This window comes from Coffea arabica, chromosome 7c, assembly GCF_036785885.1.
Source record: "Coffea arabica cultivar ET-39 chromosome 7c, Coffea Arabica ET-39 HiFi, whole genome shotgun sequence".
NCBI lineage: Eukaryota > Viridiplantae > Streptophyta > Magnoliopsida > Gentianales > Rubiaceae > Coffea > Coffea arabica.
The window spans coordinates 39,720,104-39,742,035 of record NC_092322.1 but is presented as its reverse complement, the minus strand read 5'-3'; the positions used below and the strand labels follow the sequence as shown (position 1 = coordinate 39,742,035).

The window sequence follows — 21,932 nt, the reverse complement described above, 5'->3', positions numbered from 1 at the left end:
TTCATATAATTTTTCAATGTTAATTTATTTTATTATTTTTTTGACATCATTCTAGGATATTTCTAAATTCTTAATTTATAGAATAATTAAATTTAGTCATTTAATTTGACCAATTATTTGTTATCTATAATATTTCAAATGACGAAATAAGGGTAATAATGGCTAAGTCTATTCAAGATTTTCTCGAGTTATCACACGAATACCATGTAATATATCTTTATTTGATTTTACCTGAATAGGCTAATTGTAATTTTACACATGCTATTCAATAGATATAAAACTAACAATTTTGTTTTAAACTCATGTATATATCTATTTGATTTCATTATGTGAATCTATTCAATATTTGTGGCCTTTTTCATTGGTAATAATTCATTTATTGAGTTGTATAATAAGGTCATCTAATTAATGGGTCATAACTCGAATTCTATAATCATGCTAACAAATTGTAGTTTAAATATGAAATTTATACTCACCACCTTTAAGACCAACAGTTAAATTACTTACCTTGTGATTGTTTTAAAATTTGAAAGTGCCAATCACTTATTTCTTTTTATCATACTTTTCCTTCGTTTACTCTTTCTGTCCAAATTTAATTCGATTTAAACACTCAATAATATTTATATTAAATATCTTCTTTATTTTCAATTTTCGAGTAAAAGAAAATGAACATGAGTGAAAAACTAATATTTTTTAAAACCCATTTATATATCTATTTGATTTCAACTAAACAGTACATTTAGGCAAAATTAAATAGAGATATATTATATTCTATTTACACTATTTAGGTGAAATCAAATAGACGTAGACACCAAAATTTTATTATCTTCTTTATTCCTTTTTATTTTATTTTATTTATTTATTTATTTATTGCCATTTCATCTGTCTAAAAAAAAACATTTTTACCTTATTTGATTTTTATTTGATTGGTTTTGTAGGAAAATCAAGAGGAAAAGAACAGAAGAAAACGAAAATGAAAATTGCAGTTTTTCAATAAAAAAAAAAAAACTGCAGCTTTCTTCTTCCTTCGCAAGGATAGTACACAGATAGCTAAGCCATTTTGGAGGTTCTCAAATTTGTTTTGGCTCCCCATTTTCGTGCCTTCCACGTCTGATTAGTACAAGACACCTCATCTCTACAAGAATTATCAAGAAACCTCTGGAGACAAGATCATTAAATGGTCCAAAATGAGCCAACAAAACCCATTCCATCCTCTCCATTGAGATGAGGGTTTTGTTGTTTTAGTCTCATTTAAAAATGTTGACAATGCAGCTTTAGGTGAGCGGGAATGAGAAAAAACGATAGGGAAAGAGAGAGAGAGAGAGAAGAAAGAAAGGAAAACAAAGAAGAAAGAAAAGGAGTTTTTCTGCAAAAAATCTGGAAAACGAGCTGGCGCACCAGCTCCCTTCCAATGCGATTTTCTCTCTGGTTTTACCTCCTTTTAGAGTAATTATTTTTTCTGCACCTTCTAGGGATATAGTTGAATAACTTTCGTTTGAAAATTTTAGCAGATAGCATTAGCAACCCCTTAAATTTCAGCCCAAACTTCTCTACCCGAAACTTTTTTCTGCAGAAATCAAGTCCAGGGTTCATCAAACAACCCTGTTCATTAGTTGACGTGCGCGGGGTATACATATAATATTAAGCTCATCCCAATCAAGTTTTACATTTATAAATTCCTAAATACCCCACACGCGATTTATCGCAAGTATACGAATCGTGAGCGAGTATAGGGTATTAAGGGTCGATCCCACAGGGAAGAATGCAATTACTGATGTTTTCAAACTCCTTTATTATTTAGACTACCACAAATATAAAATTTAAGAAAATAACACTAGAAAGCTCCTAGAGATATGGAATTCCTTACTACTCTTGCAAATGAGATTATCGGTTAAGTAAATGCTATTATCTTGATTAGTTATGGCGTAATTTCCTAATGTATGTGAAACCTACTTTCGTAGTGAATCAACTATACTTGTAATTAAGTCATACCTACTCTCGTGGTTATGAAATTAACTACAAGTTCATTTCTTCTATGAAATTACATGAAACAAGTCACTTAAGCCGCATAGGTGCACCTCTACTTTCGTGAGTGTACTCCCTAGGCTTATCACTTCTTTGAACTAGTGTTAAATTCCAATTTTCATTGCAAACTTAACACCTTAAGATTATCATAATTAATGGCCAGTTAATCATGATTAGATAACCAAAAGTGATAAATAGCTTGCTCAAAATAATATGACCAAATAACCAAATAAACATCATTAACAAAATATAGCAAGTTCAACCATAACTCTAGGCATAAACTTTAACTAAACATAATAAAAACACAAAGCCAACTTGTATTATAATTAAACATGAAATCCAATAAAAGAGAGAAAGTAGTAGAAGAGATATCACCCTTGTCACATGAGATCAACCTCTTCATCTTTGCCCCTCCAATCTTCATCCAAATCTAACTACAAATACAAGATGGATAAACTACTCTACCTATACTATACTAATGAACCAAGGAAACTCTAGTGAAAACTACATTTCTGGTGAGTTTCTCTAGCCTTCTCCCAAGTTTTTTTCTGAATCCTGCAAGTCCATGGCTATATATAGATCAATGCAATCAGGAAATGAGGCTTGAAACATCCCTTTTACAGCTGCTAATTGGTTGTCATACGTTCATCCATAGCTGTAAATTGTTGAAGGAGAAAACAGGTTGTACCAGCAGCTATTTCTGACCAGAATCTGGCTACTTCAACTGCTATTTTCTCTATGATGACGGCTGAATTAGCTCTTGTACAAAACATAGAAGTTGTAGTCCATTGAAATAGCTGTCCAATGCCTCAAGAATCATCCAATTTGGAGCTGTCTAGACCGAGATATGATAAAAATACCACTGACTGGTCAATTCCGCGTTTTCAGCTCTCAGCAGCAGACTTTGACTTCTGTATTTTGACATTTTGACCAAGAAAACAGCCGAATTGGACTTTGATGTCTTCACACCAAATGTAGATATATCTCTTAGCTTCAAAATGGTACCAAGATCACCTTGATCCGATCTGTGTAGCTCCAGATATAGTCAAAATACGAAAATGTGTCTGAATTGTCAAAGCTGACTTTTTCTTGATTCAAATTGCATTTTTCCTTTTACACTTTATATTTTATTTTCACCATTTTAATCCATCTTCAATCATCCAAATATTTTCTCAATGCACTTCATTTGATGATTGAATCATTAAACCTACAAAATATGAAGTTTTTACCATAAAAATCAATAGAAATGCAATTTTCACACTTTAACCACAAAATGCATATTTTCACTAGAATCTTAGTTAATTATTTATAAAACTAAATAAAACACACCAAAACTAATTAATAAAGCACACTAAAAATACGTAAAATATACTCTTATCAAATACCCCCACACTTGAACCATTGCTTGTCCTCAAGCAATAAGAAATACAAACCAACAATGATCCAAAATTTGAAAATAAACATATGTAGCATTTCAACTTCATTTCCTCAAAACAAAGTAAATAACCATTATGCAATTATTCAATTAAATTCAAGTACTCATAATATCAAGTAAAGGAGAGCCAATTATACCACCATTATAACAAATTCAAGTCAATTTCTCATTCTTAACCAATTTCATACGCAAGTAACTCATATGGCCAATAATATGCTTTCTAAACCCATGATCATCTTCTTATTTAACTTAAGGAGGGATTTATTTATATAATATAGCTAAATATTACTTAAATTGTGAAAGTATCTTTTTACGCGAGTGTCGACATTTTTAGATGAAGATCACCGGTTACTCAACACTTCACATACTCAAGTTGCTTTGCATACTCTTAATTCAAGTACCGTTTTACGCGAAAGTCGACATTTTTAGATGAAGACACCCGGTTACTAAGTACAAGAATCATTGGAGTAGAATAAATCTTTTTTTTTTCTTCTTTTTTTTTCATTTATTTTTTTTTTTAAAGTAAAGATAATAACATTCCCTCGAAAGCATAATCATGAGAAGAGTATTGCAATTATTGACCATATTTATCACTTAACTTATAAAATCCAATAAAGAGAAGAAATTTCATCAAATATGCAAAAAAAATATAGGCATAATTTTCTCCACTTTAAAAGATATACTTTCCTACAAATGCAAAAATTATAATCACATAATAGTCATTTCCAAGTTAAATGAGAAAAGAAGTTTCCAAATCACATATATTTATCTCAAATGTAGAAGAAATTGGAACTACTAATGGTATGAAACTTGTTACCCCTTTGGATAAAATCGAAAAAATTGAAACTTTTTGGGGCAAGTTTGCAATTTTGGACAAGATTGTAGAAAAATTTGAATTTTAACACAAGTCCAATATTTGCAACTAATAAGTCAATCACATACAATGTATATAATCTCAATTCTCCCCCCACACTTAACATACACATTGTCCTCAATGTGTAAAAAGGAAAATCAAGATAAAGAAAGTAATACTCCCCTATTGTTGCGATTGAATATGAAGCTTCAAGGTACGTTGTTCGCCTGTCTTCATCGCTTCATGAGTTCCATTTGGTAACCATTAGTGATATAAACCTAAAAATGGAAAATGAGAAACAAAAGTGATAACAAAGGCTCAAAACATCAAAACGGCGATCCGTAACTTCAAGCCCTTGTTTTGGTGATGTACCTATAAAAAAATACACAATAAGCAACTCAAGGTACAAGAAAATATATGAGGAAAAGAAGAAAAAGAGAATCAAGGAAATTGCATTTTTTTGTTTAAAAAAAATGCTCAGAAAACGTTGCTGAAAAAAACGCGCCACTAAGCTGCGTTTTTGAAGTCGCGTTTCCTTCACCAATCTTGCAGGATTGAAAACGCGGTTATTTGAGAAAACGCGACTTCGATGCGCGTTTTCTAAGTCGCGTTTTTTAGTTTGATCCAGGCTTGAAAACGCGACTGCCATCAAAACGCGACTTTAAGTTGCGTTTCAAGGCGCGTTTTCTGTTCTGCGAGTGCAGAATTGAAAACGCGATTCTGTGAACACGCGATTCAGAGGCGCGTTTTCTTGAGAAACGCGTTTTTCTGCTGCGATTTTTAGCAGAAATTCAACTTTTAAAAATTTACAACTAATACCCCAATCACTCAAAATGCATCATAAATCATTTGTTTGCTAAAATACTCAATGCATGCACATGTAAAATGATCAAAATATGCATTTTAACCCCTTCTAACAAATCAAAAACAACAAATACTCAAATTGAGGGGTTGAGTTCCTTGATCAAATTTCGCCTTTTTCACCTCATTTGGTCACTTTTGCTTTCATTTCCAATACCTACAAATGAAAAATAACAAAATAACTCAAACACATACTTTAAATATAAAATCACCCCAAAATAACATAAACTTAAACAAACATTGGGTTGCCCCCAATAAGCGCTTTTATTTATAGTCGTTGGCTCGACTATATCACCTCCTTTTTCAAGGAGGCTTGGTTAAAGAGTAATCCACCATTTTAGATCGTGGTGGATCATTAAAAGGTGACTTTATAGTAAAAGTCACATGTTCTAATGATGTGAGAGATGAAAGTAGCTTACCTATCCCAAGTGTTTCATAGATATTACCTTGAATATATACCTCTTGAAAACTTACCAAAGGAAATGCCATGAGAGTATCTTGGGCAGCAATACCCTTAGAACCTATACTTTCAATGCACTCCTCAAGAGGGATGAAAAATGAGTCATTAAAACTCACCTCTTGAGGTTCAAAGTTAGTTCCAAAGATATTATCATGTGAAATGGACATTTGCTCATTGAAACACAATTGAGATTCATCATTTTCATCAAAATGCAATCCATTTTCACATACAACATTCCTACCATTCATGCTAGGATCATTTTGCAATTTATTAGACGAAATAACTTCACACAATGCACTCAATTGCTCATGTATTCTACCAAAGTGAGAAGCTAATTCATCTATTCTTTCCTCAATCCTGTCAAAACGGTCAGAAGTTGCAATAGCTAATTTTTCTACAACTAACTCCCAAGATGGCTTAGAATCATTAGCTACCATTTCAATTGCCAACTCCCAAGATGGTTTTGATTCATATTGGGCACATTCAGGTTGGTAATCGTAAAAATATGAAGAATTACTATAAGTAAATTGATTATCCCAACCATAAGCAGGAGAATTGCTCCAATTAGCACTATATTGATCAAAACAAGGATTGTAATGCTCTAATTCATAATAATAATCCACATTTTGTACTTGCATACATGTATTAGTAGCATGATAACCTCCACACAAGTCACAAATCACATGATAAGAATTAAAAGCATTAACATTCCTCCCTTGCTCAATTTCATGCTTAATTGTGTCCATTTGAACTTGTAACATCATAACATCAAATTTAGCTTTTAAGCACCTTAAACCATTTTCAAAAAACATATCTTCAGTAAATTCTTGGTTACCTCTGTTGAAGGAGCTTTGCACTTGGTAACCATCCATTGCCAAACTTCCATTTCTCAAGCATTGTCCTCCCAATTCACCTACCCTCCTCATTATCTAAAATTACTTTTAAACAATCTCAAAAGTAAGATTAGTTAAGAAGGATAGATTCCAAGACACAAACTAAAACAGAAAAAATAAAATAAAATAAAAGTTGATTCAAAAAAAAAATGACATAAAACACATAAGATACAGCAAAAACAATAAAAATAAGAAAAATTGTCTAAATTAATAAAGTTGCTCTTCACACCGATATTGCCAAATTTTCCCCGGCAGCGGCGCCAAAAACTTGACGTGCGCGGGGTATACATATAATATTAAGCTCATCCCAATCAAGTTTTACATTTATAAATTCCTAAATACCCCACACGCGATTTATCGCAAGTATACGAATCGTGAGCGAGTATAGGGTATTAAGGGTCGATCCCACAGGGAAGAATGCAATTACTGATGTTTTCAAACTCCTTTATTATTTAGACTACCACAAATATAAAATTTAAGAAAATAACACTAGAAAGCTCCTAGAGATATGGAATTCCTTACTACTCTTGCAAATGAGATTATCGGTTAAGTGAATGCTATTATCTTGATTAGTTATGGCGTAATTTCCTAATGTATGTGAAACCTACTTTCGTAGTGAATCAACTATACTTGTAATTAAGTCATACCTACTCTCGTGGTTATGAAATTAACTACAAGTTCATTTCTTCTATGAAATTACATGAAACAAGTCACTTAAGCCGCATAGGTGCACCTCTACTTTCGTGAGTGTACTCCCTAGGCTTATCACTTCTTTGAACTAGTGTTAAATTCCAATTTTCATTGCAAACTTAACACCTTAAGATTATCATAATTAATGGCCAGTTAATCATGATTAGATAACCAAAAGTGATAAATAGCTTGCTCAAAATAATATGACCAAATAACCAAATAAACATCATTAACAAAATATAGCAAGTTCAACCATAACTCTAGGCATAAACTTTAACTAAACATAATAAAAACACAAAGCCAACTTGTATTATAATTAAACATGAAATCCAATAAAAGAGAGAAAGTAGTAGAAGAGATATCACCCTTGTCACATGAGATCAACCTCTTCATCTTTGCCCCTCCAATCTTCATCCAAATCTAACTACAAATACAAGATGGATAAACTACTCTACCTATACTATACTAATGAACCAAGGAAACTCTAGTGAAAACTACATTTCTGGTGAGTTTCTCTAGCCTTCTCCCAAGTTTTTTTCTGAATCCTGCAAGTCCATGGCTATATATAGATCAATGCAATCAGGAAATGAGGCTTGAAACATCCCTTTTACAGCTGCTAATTGGTTGTCATACGTTCATCCATAGCTGTAAATTGTTGAAGGAGAAAACAGGTTGTACCAGCAGCTATTTCTGACCAGAATCTGGCTACTTCAACTGCTATTTTCTCTATGATGACGGCTGAATTAGCTCTTGTACAAAACATAGAAGTTGTAGTCCATTGAAATAGCTGTCCAATGCCTCAAGAATCATCCAATTTGGAGCTGTCTAGACCGAGATATGATAAAAATACCACTGACTGGTCAATTCCGCGTTTTCAGCTCTCAGCAGCAGACTTTGACTTCTGTATTTTGACATTTTGACCAAGAAAACAGCCGAATTGGACTTTGATGTCTTCACACCAAATGTAGATATATCTCTTAGCTTCAAAATGGTACCAAGATCACCTTGATCCGATCTGTGTAGCTCCAGATATAGTCAAAATACGAAAATGTGTCTGAATTGTCAAAGCTGACTTTTTCTTGATTCAAATTGCATTTTTCCTTTTACACTTTATATTTTATTTTCACCATTTTAATCCATCTTCAATCATCCAAATATTTTCTCAATGCACTTCATTTGATGATTGAATCATTAAACCTACAAAATATGAAGTTTTTACCATAAAAATCAATAGAAATGCAATTTTCACACTTTAACCACAAAATGCATATTTTCACTAGAATCTTAGTTAATTATTTATAAAACTAAATAAAACACACCAAAACTAATTAATAAAGCACACTAAAAATACGTAAAATATACTCTTATCAAATACCCCCACACTTGAACCATTGCTTGTCCTCAAGCAATAAGAAATACAAACCAACAATGATCCAAAATTTGAAAATAAACATATGTAGCATTTCAACTTCATTTCCTCAAAACAAAGTAAATAACCATTATGCAATTATTCAATTAAATTCAAGTACTCATAATATCAAGTAAAGGAGAGCCAATTATACCACCATTATAACAAATTCAAGTCAATTTCTCATTCTTAACCAATTTCATACGCAAGTAACTCATATGGCCAATAATATGCTTTCTAAACCCATGATCATCTTCTTATTTAACTTAAGGAGGGATTTATTTATATAATATAGCTAAATATTACTTAAATTGTGAAAGTATCTTTTTACGCGAGTGTCGACATTTTTAGATGAAGATCACCGGTTACTCAACACTTCACATACTCAAGTTGCTTTGCATACTCTTAATTCAAGTACCGTTTTACGCGAAAGTCGACATTTTTAGATGAAGACACCCGGTTACTAAGTACAAGAATCATTGGAGTAGAATAAATCTTTTTTTTTTCTTCTTTTTTTTTCATTTATTTTTTTTTTTAAAGTAAAGATAATAACATTCCCTCGAAAGCATAATCATGAGAAGAGTATTGCAATTATTGACCATATTTATCACTTAACTTATAAAATCCAATAAAGAGAAGAAATTTCATCAAATATGCAAAAAAAATATAGGCATAATTTTCTCCACTTTAAAAGATATACTTTCCTACAAATGCAAAAATTATAATCACATAATAGTCATTTCCAAGTTAAATGAGAAAAGAAGTTTCCAAATCACATATATTTATCTCAAATGTAGAAGAAATTGGAACTACTAATGGTATGAAACTTGTTACCCCTTTGGATAAAATCGAAAAAATTGAAACTTTTTGGGGCAAGTTTGCAATTTTGGACAAGATTGTAGAAAAATTTGAATTTTAACACAAGTCCAATATTTGCAACTAATAAGTCAATCACATACAATGTATATAATCTCAATTCTCCCCCCACACTTAACATACACATTGTCCTCAATGTGTAAAAAGGAAAATCAAGATAAAGAAAGTAATACTCCCCTATTGTTGCGATTGAATATGAAGCTTCAAGGTACGTTGTTCGCCTGTCTTCATCGCTTCATGAGTTCCATTTGGTAACCATTAGTGATATAAACCTAAAAATGGAAAATGAGAAACAAAAGTGATAACAAAGGCTCAAAACATCAAAACGGCGATCCGTAACTTCAAGCCCTTGTTTTGGTGATGTACCTATAAAAAAATACACAATAAGCAACTCAAGGTACAAGAAAATATATGAGGAAAAGAAGAAAAAGAGAATCAAGGAAATTGCATTTTTTTGTTTAAAAAAAATGCTCAGAAAACGTTGCTGAAAAAAACGCGCCACTAAGCTGCGTTTTTGAAGTCGCGTTTCCTTCACCAATCTTGCAGGATTGAAAACGCGGTTATTTGAGAAAACGCGACTTCGATGCGCGTTTTCTAAGTCGCGTTTTTTAGTTTGATCCAGGCTTGAAAACGCGACTGCCATCAAAACGCGACTTTAAGTTGCGTTTCAAGGCGCGTTTTCTGTTCTGCGAGTGCAGAATTGAAAACGCGATTCTGTGAACACGCGATTCAGAGGCGCGTTTTCTTGAGAAACGCGTTTTTCTGCTGCGATTTTTAGCAGAAATTCAACTTTTAAAAATTTACAACTAATACCCCAATCACTCAAAATGCATCATAAATCATTTGTTTGCTAAAATACTCAATGCATGCACATGTAAAATGATCAAAATATGCATTTTAACCCCTTCTAACAAATCAAAAACAACAAATACTCAAATTGAGGGGTTGAGTTCCTTGATCAAATTTCGCCTTTTTCACCTCATTTGGTCACTTTTGCTTTCATTTCCAATACCTACAAATGAAAAATAACAAAATAACTCAAACACATACTTTAAATATAAAATCACCCCAAAATAACATAAACTTAAACAAACATTGGGTTGCCCCCAATAAGCGCTTTTATTTATAGTCGTTGGCTCGACTATATCACCTCCTTTTTCAAGGAGGCTTGGTTAAAGAGTAATCCACCATTTTAGATCGTGGTGGATCATTAAAAGGTGACTTTATAGTAAAAGTCACATGTTCTAATGATGTGAGAGATGAAAGTAGCTTACCTATCCCAAGTGTTTCATAGATATTACCTTGAATATATACCTCTTGAAAACTTACCAAAGGAAATGCCATGAGAGTATCTTGGGCAGCAATACCCTTAGAACCTATACTTTCAATGCACTCCTCAAGAGGGATGAAAAATGAGTCATTAAAACTCACCTCTTGAGGTTCAAAGTTAGTTCCAAAGATATTATCATGTGAAATGGACATTTGCTCATTGAAACACAATTGAGATTCATCATTTTCATCAAAATGCAATCCATTTTCACATACAACATTCCTACCATTCATGCTAGGATCATTTTGCAATTTATTAGACGAAATAACTTCACACAATGCACTCAATTGCTCATGTATTCTACCAAAGTGAGAAGCTAATTCATCTATTCTTTCCTCAATCCTGTCAAAACGGTCAGAAGTTGCAATAGCTAATTTTTCTACAACTAACTCCCAAGATGGCTTAGAATCATTAGCTACCATTTCAATTGCCAACTCCCAAGATGGTTTTGATTCATATTGGGCACATTCAGGTTGGTAATCGTAAAAATATGAAGAATTACTATAAGTAAATTGATTATCCCAACCATAAGCAGGAGAATTGCTCCAATTAGCACTATATTGATCAAAACAAGGATTGTAATGCTCTAATTCATAATAATAATCCACATTTTGTACTTGCATACATGTATTAGTAGCATGATAACCTCCACACAAGTCACAAATCACATGATAAGAATTAAAAGCATTAACATTCCTCCCTTGCTCAATTTCATGCTTAATTGTGTCCATTTGAACTTGTAACATCATAACATCAAATTTAGCTTTTAAGCACCTTAAACCATTTTCAAAAAACATATCTTCAGTAAATTCTTGGTTACCTCTGTTGAAGGAGCTTTGCACTTGGTAACCATCCATTGCCAAACTTCCATTTCTCAAGCATTGTCCTCCCAATTCACCTACCCTCCTCATTATCTAAAATTACTTTTAAACAATCTCAAAAGTAAGATTAGTTAAGAAGGATAGATTCCAAGACACAAACTAAAACAGAAAAAATAAAATAAAATAAAAGTTGATTCAAAAAAAAAATGACATAAAACACATAAGATACAGCAAAAACAATAAAAATAAGAAAAATTGTCTAAATTAATAAAGTTGCTCTTCACACCGATATTGCCAAATTTTCCCCGGCAGCGGCGCCAAAAACTTGACGTGCGCGGGGTATACATATAATATTAAGCTCATCCCAATCAAGTTTTACATTTATAAATTCCTAAATACCCCACACGCGATTTATCGCAAGTATACGAATCGTGAGCGAGTATAGGGTATTAAGGGTCGATCCCACAGGGAAGAATGCAATTACTGATGTTTTCAAACTCCTTTATTATTTAGACTACCACAAATATAAAATTTAAGAAAATAACACTAGAAAGCTCCTAGAGATATGGAATTCCTTACTACTCTTGCAAATGAGATTATCGGTTAAGTGAATGCTATTATCTTGATTAGTTATGGCGTAATTTCCTAATGTATGTGAAACCTACTTTCGTAGTGAATCAACTATACTTGTAATTAAGTCATACCTACTCTCGTGGTTATGAAATTAACTACAAGTTCATTTCTTCTATGAAATTACATGAAACAAGTCACTTAAGCCGCATAGGTGCACCTCTACTTTCGTGAGTGTACTCCCTAGGCTTATCACTTCTTTGAACTAGTGTTAAATTCCAATTTTCATTGCAAACTTAACACCTTAAGATTATCATAATTAATGGCCAGTTAATCATGATTAGATAACCAAAAGTGATAAATAGCTTGCTCAAAATAATATGACCAAATAACCAAATAAACATCATTAACAAAATATAGCAAGTTCAACCATAACTCTAGGCATAAACTTTAACTAAACATAATAAAAACACAAAGCCAACTTGTATTATAATTAAACATGAAATCCAATAAAAGAGAGAAAGTAGTAGAAGAGATATCACCCTTGTCACATGAGATCAACCTCTTCATCTTTGCCCCTCCAATCTTCATCCAAATCTAACTACAAATACAAGATGGATAAACTACTCTACCTATACTATACTAATGAACCAAGGAAACTCTAGTGAAAACTACATTTCTGGTGAGTTTCTCTAGCCTTCTCCCAAGTTTTTTTCTGAATCCTGCAAGTCCATGGCTATATATAGATCAATGCAATCAGGAAATGAGGCTTGAAACATCCCTTTTACAGCTGCTAATTGGTTGTCATACGTTCATCCATAGCTGTAAATTGTTGAAGGAGAAAACAGGTTGTACCAGCAGCTATTTCTGACCAGAATCTGGCTACTTCAACTGCTATTTTCTCTATGATGACGACTGAATTAGCTCTTGTACAAAACATAGAAGTTGTAGTCCATTGAAATAGCTGTCCAATGCCTCAAGAATCATCCAATTTGGAGCTGTCTAGACCGAGATATGATAAAAATACCACTGACTGGTCAATTCCGCGTTTTCAGCTCTCAGCAGCAGACTTTGACTTCTGTATTTTGACATTTTGACCAAGAAAACAGCCGAATTGGACTTTGATGTCTTCACACCAAATGTAGATATATCTCTTAGCTTCAAAATGGTACCAAGATCACCTTGATCCGATCTGTGTAGCTCCAGATATAGTCAAAATACGAAAATGTGTCTGAATTGTCAAAGCTGACTTTTTCTTGATTCAAATTGCATTTTTCCTTTTACACTTTATATTTTATTTTCACCATTTTAATCCATCTTCAATCATCCAAATATTTTCTCAATGCACTTCATTTGATGATTGAATCATTAAACCTACAAAATATGAAGTTTTTACCATAAAAATCAATAGAAATGCAATTTTCACACTTTAACCACAAAATGCATATTTTCACTAGAATCTTAGTTAATTATTTATAAAACTAAATAAAACACACCAAAACTAATTAATAAAGCACACTAAAAATACGTAAAATATACTCTTATCATTAGTAATTTGCTGGCTGAGATCTTTGAGGCGATTTCTTTTTTCTCACCTTCTCTGATCGTAGTGGAGAAACTTTTGTGTTGGGTGGTTTCAAGAAAAACGACTCTAAGACCCTCAAATCCAAGCTTGAATTTGATACCTTGGCAGCTCTCGAAACAAGTAGCGGCACCTTGAGATTCTTTCATTTCCGAAATTTGCATACTTTCTGGAACTTTTCCACGCTTGACAAGCGTCTGAGGTAACCTTCATTCACGTTTTCCTTTGGATACAAGCCTAGATCTGCATTTTAATTCATTAGACATGAGATTCAAAGTCTCAACTTTGTCATTGCATGTTTTCATTTTTTTTACTTTTTACTTCCTTTTGGGTAGCTTGTTAGTTTAGATTCATATCACAAAAGCTGGTGTTAGGTTCCAAAATCTTGCATTTGGGTGTTTGAATCTTGTGTTGGTATTTGAAAGTTGCATGATTTTATGCTTATTTTTTGTCAAAATATTTTGTTGTACCCTTTATGCAAGATTGAATGTTTTTTTATGCGTGCTTCCTTTGAATGTTTTCTTGGCTGGTTGAACACTTAAGAGTCTTCATTAGTTTGCTAATTTCGTACGAGTTTGGAGGATGGTAATGAATATTTACGTTTGTACCCCCCAAGTTTGGTATAATTGCACTAAGGCCCAAAAATTTGTGGGAAGTGGATGAATTTCTTCCTTTAAAACCTTGATTTCTTTCATATGTTCTTTTATAGAGAAATCTTTCCTCTTTGTGTCTTCCTTCAAGTGTGAACATTAGCTTCAAATATCAATAATTTTGGCTCAAAGCTAAAGCTCATCATTATGAAAGAAATAAAATCAAGATTTGTTTCTACAACCTTCATTTTGCATATGCAAATCTTCTATAAATTGTCTGTCAAAAGTTGTGAAAGAATGGAGGTGAAAACAAGTTGTGCAAGTGGAAGCTGTCATTGTTGACCGGAATCCCTCCATACAATCCCTTCAAAATCTAGCCGAATTCCTTGGAGGGATTCCTTCCCTGTTTTTGTTCAAATTTCAATTCTTCAATTTAACTTCCTGCCATGAATCCCTCCAAGCAATCCCTCTAAAAACTGGCAAGATTGTTTGGAGGGATTAGAGTCGACTTTCGTTTTCGACAAGTTTCTTCATTTTCTTCTTCTAATGACTCGAACTACTTTTGAAACTCATCGTCCTTGTAAACTTTATGACTTCAATCATCATAGTGTAAGCTTATTTCTTGTCCAAAATGAAGTCCATTTCCAACTCTTACAAAAACAATAAAAAAATATGCAAGTATAAGGGACAAATTCTCAATTAAGCATTAGACTTCACTTAGAACCAATTCTAGCAAAAAATGATTATTTTCTTCCTATAATATTACAAAAGTGACTAAAAGTAATATAAAATGTCATCCAAATATATCACAAAATAGTCACTTATCAATAAAAATAAAAACATTAGATGTGAATTATAATGAATGCCAAAGATAAAAAATAATAGATGTATGCAAAAAAAAAAGTTACAATAAAAAAATACAGAATTACAATATGTAGTGCCAGAAAAGAAAAGAGAACAAGATAGATTGCAATGAATTACGATACTTTAAAAACAATGTGAAGTTAAGTGTGCAACCCAGTAGCTAGATTAGTTGGGTTGGTTTAGTCACCTCTTCTCCCCAAATGTTAATAAATAAATATGATACAAAAAGGAGCTAATATCTAAATGGCCACTAAACTATTGATACTGTCTAGTATATTCCTTTCACTACGAGATAATTTAAGAACCTTTGATTTCTAAGAATTTTACTAGCTTTTCTTGAAGTTTACAAAATTACACAAACCTCTTCTGAGGTTAAGATTTTGGTATCAAAATTTGTCCGAGTTAGAAAAAGTAACATCAAAAGGGTATTTTAAGAAGAGAGATGAAACTTTCATTCCATAAATATCCCTTATACATGTATATAGGTTGTATTAGTAAAAGAATGAAAATAATTAAAAGTTAGACACAATTAATTTGCACATTTCCTTACTCTAAAAGTTCACATAAATTAGACAACCCAAATAAGCAACAAAAGTACACTAATGATCACAAGATTCAACAAAACAGATCAGTCATCTCTCTTAACATGAGATTCGCTATGATTCTTGTGATTTTGAACAAAAAAAATTTTGAATTTTTGCTTTTCTTTGCTTCCTTTATTTCCATGAAATTACTTTACAACTATCACAACTTTAGGAGTTTCAAAGAAAATTTCCTCATGAATAACCTTCTTTTGCCTTGTGTTTTTTCCCTCTATCAAAACCCTTTTTCTCACATTCTGTACAACTGATTTTTGGTTATTGTCAAATTCCATTAATCACAAAACAGCGCCATTTGGTGCATTAATTGGCATTATTTTCTAATTCCAAGTCATCATTCATCATCAAAGAAATTTTCAACAATTATTTCCATTAATTAGTTACTAATAGTTAATTAGTGCTCTAATTACTCAATCGTTAGATATTAGTTTCTAATAAGACATTATGTCTTAGGGTATATGAATAATTTCTCCCCATGTGATATAAGTTAACTAGGCTCACAATTCTCCAAGGGAGGTAAGTGTGATTTTACAAACCTTAGGAGACGCCGGTGAAAATGTTAGAAATCTTAAGCGAGGTTTCTAAAATTATCGCTTTCTCTACACTACGTTCATTTTATAATTGTTTAGTAAATAATTCAATTATGAAGTCAATTTTAATAGCTTATATTACAGCTTTTGCCTAAGATTAGGTCATCTCTTTTTTATTTTAACTTAAGCCTAAAATTAAACGGTTACCAAGAGCCTTTCTTCTTGTGTTGCGAGAAATGCTAAAGTTTTCCCCTTGTCCTAGATAAATTCTTGCAGTCACGACATGGCAATATTATGCTGTAAATCTTCCTTACTATTTGTACATTTTTCCTGACTATTGTATGGATAGAAACCATTTTTTAAAAAGATTTTCTAAACCTGTTTCTACGAATTTTTTTATATTTTCAAAATGCCTTTTTATCTCACAAATACCATATCATAATAAGTTTTACTATAATTAAAACTAATTTTTCCAAATAAGATTTAATTGTCAAGGACTCATGTGAACAGTTTTTGCCATGGACGTTACTAGACATGAAAAAAAAAAAACTAATTTTTTCCAAACAAGCTTACGTTGTCGAGGGCTCATTTGTAAAGCTTTGGCCATGGAGGTAACTACACATGAAAAAAAATAATTTTCCTATTTATTCCAACTTTTGGTATAGTAAAGATGGATGTTTAAAAAAATAACAAACAAAAAAATCAATTTTTTCTGTAATAAAATTTGCAACTGATGCAAAATATTAGAAATTTTAACTGTTAATTGTTCATGGTACTGGTCTTTATATCTATCTATATAGGATTCTTTGTCCGTGTCATTTCTGGATTTACTTTGTTACAAGTAAAAGAAATCTAATGATTAAAAGAAAATAAATCATGCAAGAATAGTAGACTACCATTATTGTTTAATTCAAACTTTTGTACAACAAAGCAATGTATAACAAGTTGTACGAAAATCTACTAAAGCAATATGCTACAATTTGTTTCGGATGTAATGGATTCAATTCTGACGAAGTAAAAATAATACTAATAACTATAATAATATCCATAGATTTGTTTGATTACTTCTTTAACTCATTTCAAATGTAACAAATATCAGCTAGGAAATAGCAGGTTGGACTTCCAGCTTTGTGTTTACTGCCCTCTATTAATTATTTAGAGGCCATTGAGCTCCTCCTTGCTGTTAATATTTATGGTCAAATTCAATGGCCTCGAGCCCCTAAGAACCACTAACTACTTTCTTGCCCTTGATCAAACTTCCTCAATTATCTCCTTAACTGAATTTAAAAGAACTTTAGGGATGCTAATTATCATCAGTACTTAAAAAGTAAGTGATCAGAATCATCATCTGTAGTTACAAAAATATTGTTCTTTCGACTAAAAATGATGATAAGGGATAAAGTGCTGGTCATGCTTCGGTGCTTGCTGTGAGGTTTCTCTGGCAATTCAAATGGTTCCTGACTTTTAGACCATGGCAATGGCCTAAAAGGAGACAGAGGACAAGAACATACATAACATCAAGAAATTCTTGAGCCATCTCAAGTCATAAACAGTTCTGCATCACCATATGCTCAAACTACAAGCGATTAAACACAGAGTAAAAATCAACCTCAACATAACAAAATCACAAACAAAATCTAGTCATTAACAAGTCCCGATTTCCATGTTCCGATCCAAAAGCAAGATATGAAAATTGCACATTGCCATTGTTATGTAACTTCCCTAGCTATTACCAGTATCCAGAACTGCTTTCAACCTGCGTTTTGTCACTATTACTAGCAACTATTCTGGAGTTGGATTATGTTATTTCCTTGAAGCAGCATCAAGTACTCCCCATTGGCGGATCACAATTTATTCAAACATTTTCCTGAAGCTTCACCAGCAGACCTCCAAACATTTTTTTTTTATGTGAACACAATCTGGCAGTCGTTGTTGCATCTCTTCAATGACAATATTTTCCTGCGATCTCGAAAGCCTCCAAGAACACCAACAGTCATCTTTTTTAAAGCTTTCACATTCTGCAAAATATAGTCAATGAGCTTGAATTCATGTTCCTTTCCATGGAATTCTCTGATTTTTACTTCCCTAAGATGTTTCGGCAAGCATAATGGAACAGGCTCTGCAGAAAGAAACTCAAATTTCTCGTCTTCAGCACAGGATTCAATCCTGTCATCCCAAAACACCTGCCATTTCGAGAAGAGTTACAGACTGGAACATCTAATCAAATACATTGCTGTGAGAAAAAAAAAAAAAGATCATTTGGACTCACTTCATCAAAGACCAGCACTTGAAGATTAGGTGCACTTTCAAGTAACCATGAGTGCATCTTCCAGCTACGAGTACGCTTACCATAATATTTGCGGGCTTCAAGCTCAAGATAAGTCAGCTTTTCAAAAGTTGGCAGCAACTTTTGAGAATAAAAGAGTAACTTCATGAAGAAATGAGAAAATTGATTAGACAAATAACCACTTGGAAATTCGAAATTCCAGTTATTCTACAAACCATAACAAAAATAATTTTGAGTTATGCAATAACCAAAGAAAAGAAAAGAAACTACCTCCACTGTGGTATCCAGCAAATAAAGTGATACCACACTTTGTGACCAATTCATAAGCTCAAAGGCAACCTCACAGCGTAATAATTGTTCTTGATCTGATGGGCAAGAAACTGATATTCTGGCTTCGACAAGAGACATGTGGTTTGGAAGAATGTTTACTTCAACTACATTGCCATCAAAGGTCAAATGTTGAAGCTTTGGGGCATTTACACTTGTTTTACTCTCTCCATCAACCTCGCATTCCAAATTTACAGCACTGGGGATGTCCAGAACAATGTCCCAATCATCATCAGACATACAACGGAGGCTGAGTTTTTGCAGGGAAGGGCTTTTTATCAAAAGGGTCTGAACTTGATCCCCTGGAAATGTATAACAGTCGAAAGACAGTTCTATGAGCACGGGACAACCCTGAATGAGCCTGGGAGTAGACAGCTCATCTGTCAATACATATTGTGCCAAATGCAGAACCTTAAGATTCGGCAAAGAAACTTTTTGCGGCACATAGAAAACAGTAAAGCGAATTTCCAGCTTCATTTCTACAATTGTTTTGCAACTGAAAATTGCTGGACAGGACAAAATTCCCGGAGGAGACAATGCACCGGAACGATCATGTCCCACAAAAACCTCAAGTTGTTGGACTCCACAGGAAATTGCTGCACATATCAGAGAGTCAATTGCCACCCGAAAAATCTCAAGAAACTCTTTCAGGGAAAGATGGAATTTTCTCAAACAATACGGTTTTCGCTGAAGAATCAAACGATGACAACAATCTACCAATCGAGCAAATCGTTGATAATTGGGACCTATAATGTCTCGTAAAGAGTCATCAAATTCCAGATGAATATTGGGAAGTGAAGTGAAAAGGTAACGCCATCGAGTGGATAGGATGGAGGTGGCTGCAGCTTTTTTTGTTGGAAGAAAGGAAAGGATATGGCAGAGAAGGTCATTCGGAAGAGCACTTAACCGATCAACATGATCAACTTTAACATGATTTTGGGACCGGACTTTGGCAGTTTTTTCACATCGATTGCACCGAATTCTTGGAGCCAAAAAGGATCTCTGGATACTAGACATTTTAGCTACATATAATTTGAGCAAAAAGAAAGTGCGAAGATATGTGACAGCTAGCTCGAAAGAGAAAACTCAAAAGAATTCAGGGGTAGCATTCTTTAGTTGTTTTGTACAATCCAAAAATTAGCTTCAACATTTATAGGCCCTCTTCACTTAATGATGCAAACCAGAAGTCTCACTCTCGTACTAATGTTTCTAATCCCGCTTTGTCTTCTCAGTTACGGGGAACTGGAGAGCTCACATCACAAAAATTTTTCACAAGCATAGCTCATAGCTGCATGATGTATTAGCTGCAATGTGTAGTTTAGCCTTACATTTAATATATGTAATCGAAATGTGAAACAGCAATTATGTATGCTTTCCCCCAAGCGCCCGGGGAAGTTTCGAGATTCTATTTTATTTTCCCTAGGAAAGTTTGAAAATTTTTATCGAAAATACTTCTCTTGTGCCCTTAGATTTTGATAGAATTCCATTGCTCCACTCCACCTAACTTTCGATTTATGAAAATTTCAAACTACGAATTTCAATTTGTCATTAATTGTATTAACTTTGCATGTTCACTTGGTAAAATTTTATTCTATTATTTCAAGAAAAAAATTGTTCAAAACTAAACTATATACACATTTCAATTTATTATTTAACTTCTTGATCTACGAAATTTTAAATTAAGTACTTTGTCCTGAATGCATATGATCTGTTATATATTAATTTGAAGCTAATAATTAAGTTTGTATATTTTCTAAAGTTCTTTTCTTGAACATATAAAACCAATATATATCTAATTAGCAATAATATATGCATATTTTTCATTTACATTTTTGATAAATGATTCGTTTTCAAATTTGGATTAGAAAACACTCAAATTATGCTTTTTAGAAAAAAAAATGAATAGTAATTTTTTTTGTTCTTAAGACTGTAACAACAAGAAGATGAAAAACTGAGTAGTAACTCACATTTCAATTAGTGAAAATGCTAGAGCCAAGACTTGTGGCCAGTGGAGCTAAGATTATATAGGATCATTATTATTCATTTTAAAATTATATATAATGTACTTGTTTTAATTTTTTTTGCTTTCATCTTATCAAATTTTTGGTTTAATAATAGAAAAAAAAATTGTATCAAAAGAAAGAGTTTGAAAGATATTGGCATTTAGAAACGGCAATGTAATAAGAGATGAGGAATTTTCAAAATATTAGGGTGGCAATGTGAAAAATAGGGGGTGTTTCCACAATTTTGGGATGGTTGAGCAAAAGAGACAAGGCCCATTCTATAGTCACCGATGAAGTGTCTATTCCAGCCGTAAGCATGACCTACCAATAATATACTAGTGGTTCAATTGAATGCTCATTCCAGTTCAACAGTGAAGAATGGCTAATAGGGAAAGAATATACTTACCAGTATAATCCCTTTGATGATTTGGTCCATATAATCCCTTTGATTTCCAATTATTATCATCCACTCTTCTCTCTCGCTGCTTGCTTGCTTGCTTATGAAGTAGTACTACTACTACTGCTGCTGCTCCTGTTGTTTGTGTAGGAGAGTTGAACTGGGTTCGTCTCTGGCGTTAATTGCAAATTATCTCCATTACTAATAGAGGCAAGAACGTGACTTGGACTTAGAGGCCAAGCTGAGCTTCTTACTCGTGGCCAACAAGAGGAGTAATTTGGATTGTGAGATTACTCCTTTCATGTCTTTGTTTAATAAGACAAAAGGCAAGAGAAAGCTGAAAATATTTAAAAATGTGTTTTAGAAATTAAAAAACTGAAAAAGGGGTTTTAGGTGCCGGCATGTGATCTCACGTGACTTAGTTCCAATTGAAATTGAAGAGATTCCGTCAATTGTCCACTTTAGCGCAAAATTGAATAGATTGGGGACCAAAATTGATTTTCGAAATAGATTGGGGATAATTCCGCACAA

The 21,932-nt window shown here is 32.9% G+C and overlaps 1 protein-coding gene across 1 annotated transcript; it reads right to left on the bottom strand.

Annotated features, from left to right (window-relative positions):
• Window positions 1-18,291: 18,291 nt before the first annotated feature.
• Window positions 18,292-20,018, bottom strand: LOC113699921 (F-box/LRR-repeat protein At3g59190-like). The gene is made up of 3 exons (XM_027220266.1): window positions 18,945-20,018; window positions 18,657-18,815; window positions 18,292-18,570 (listed from the first exon to the last, which is right to left on the bottom strand). Exons 1-3 carry the CDS (start codon window positions 20,016-20,018, stop codon window positions 18,292-18,294), a joined length of 1,512 nt encoding a protein of 503 aa, XP_027076067.1.
• Between the last annotated feature and the right edge of the window lie 1,914 nt (window positions 20,019-21,932).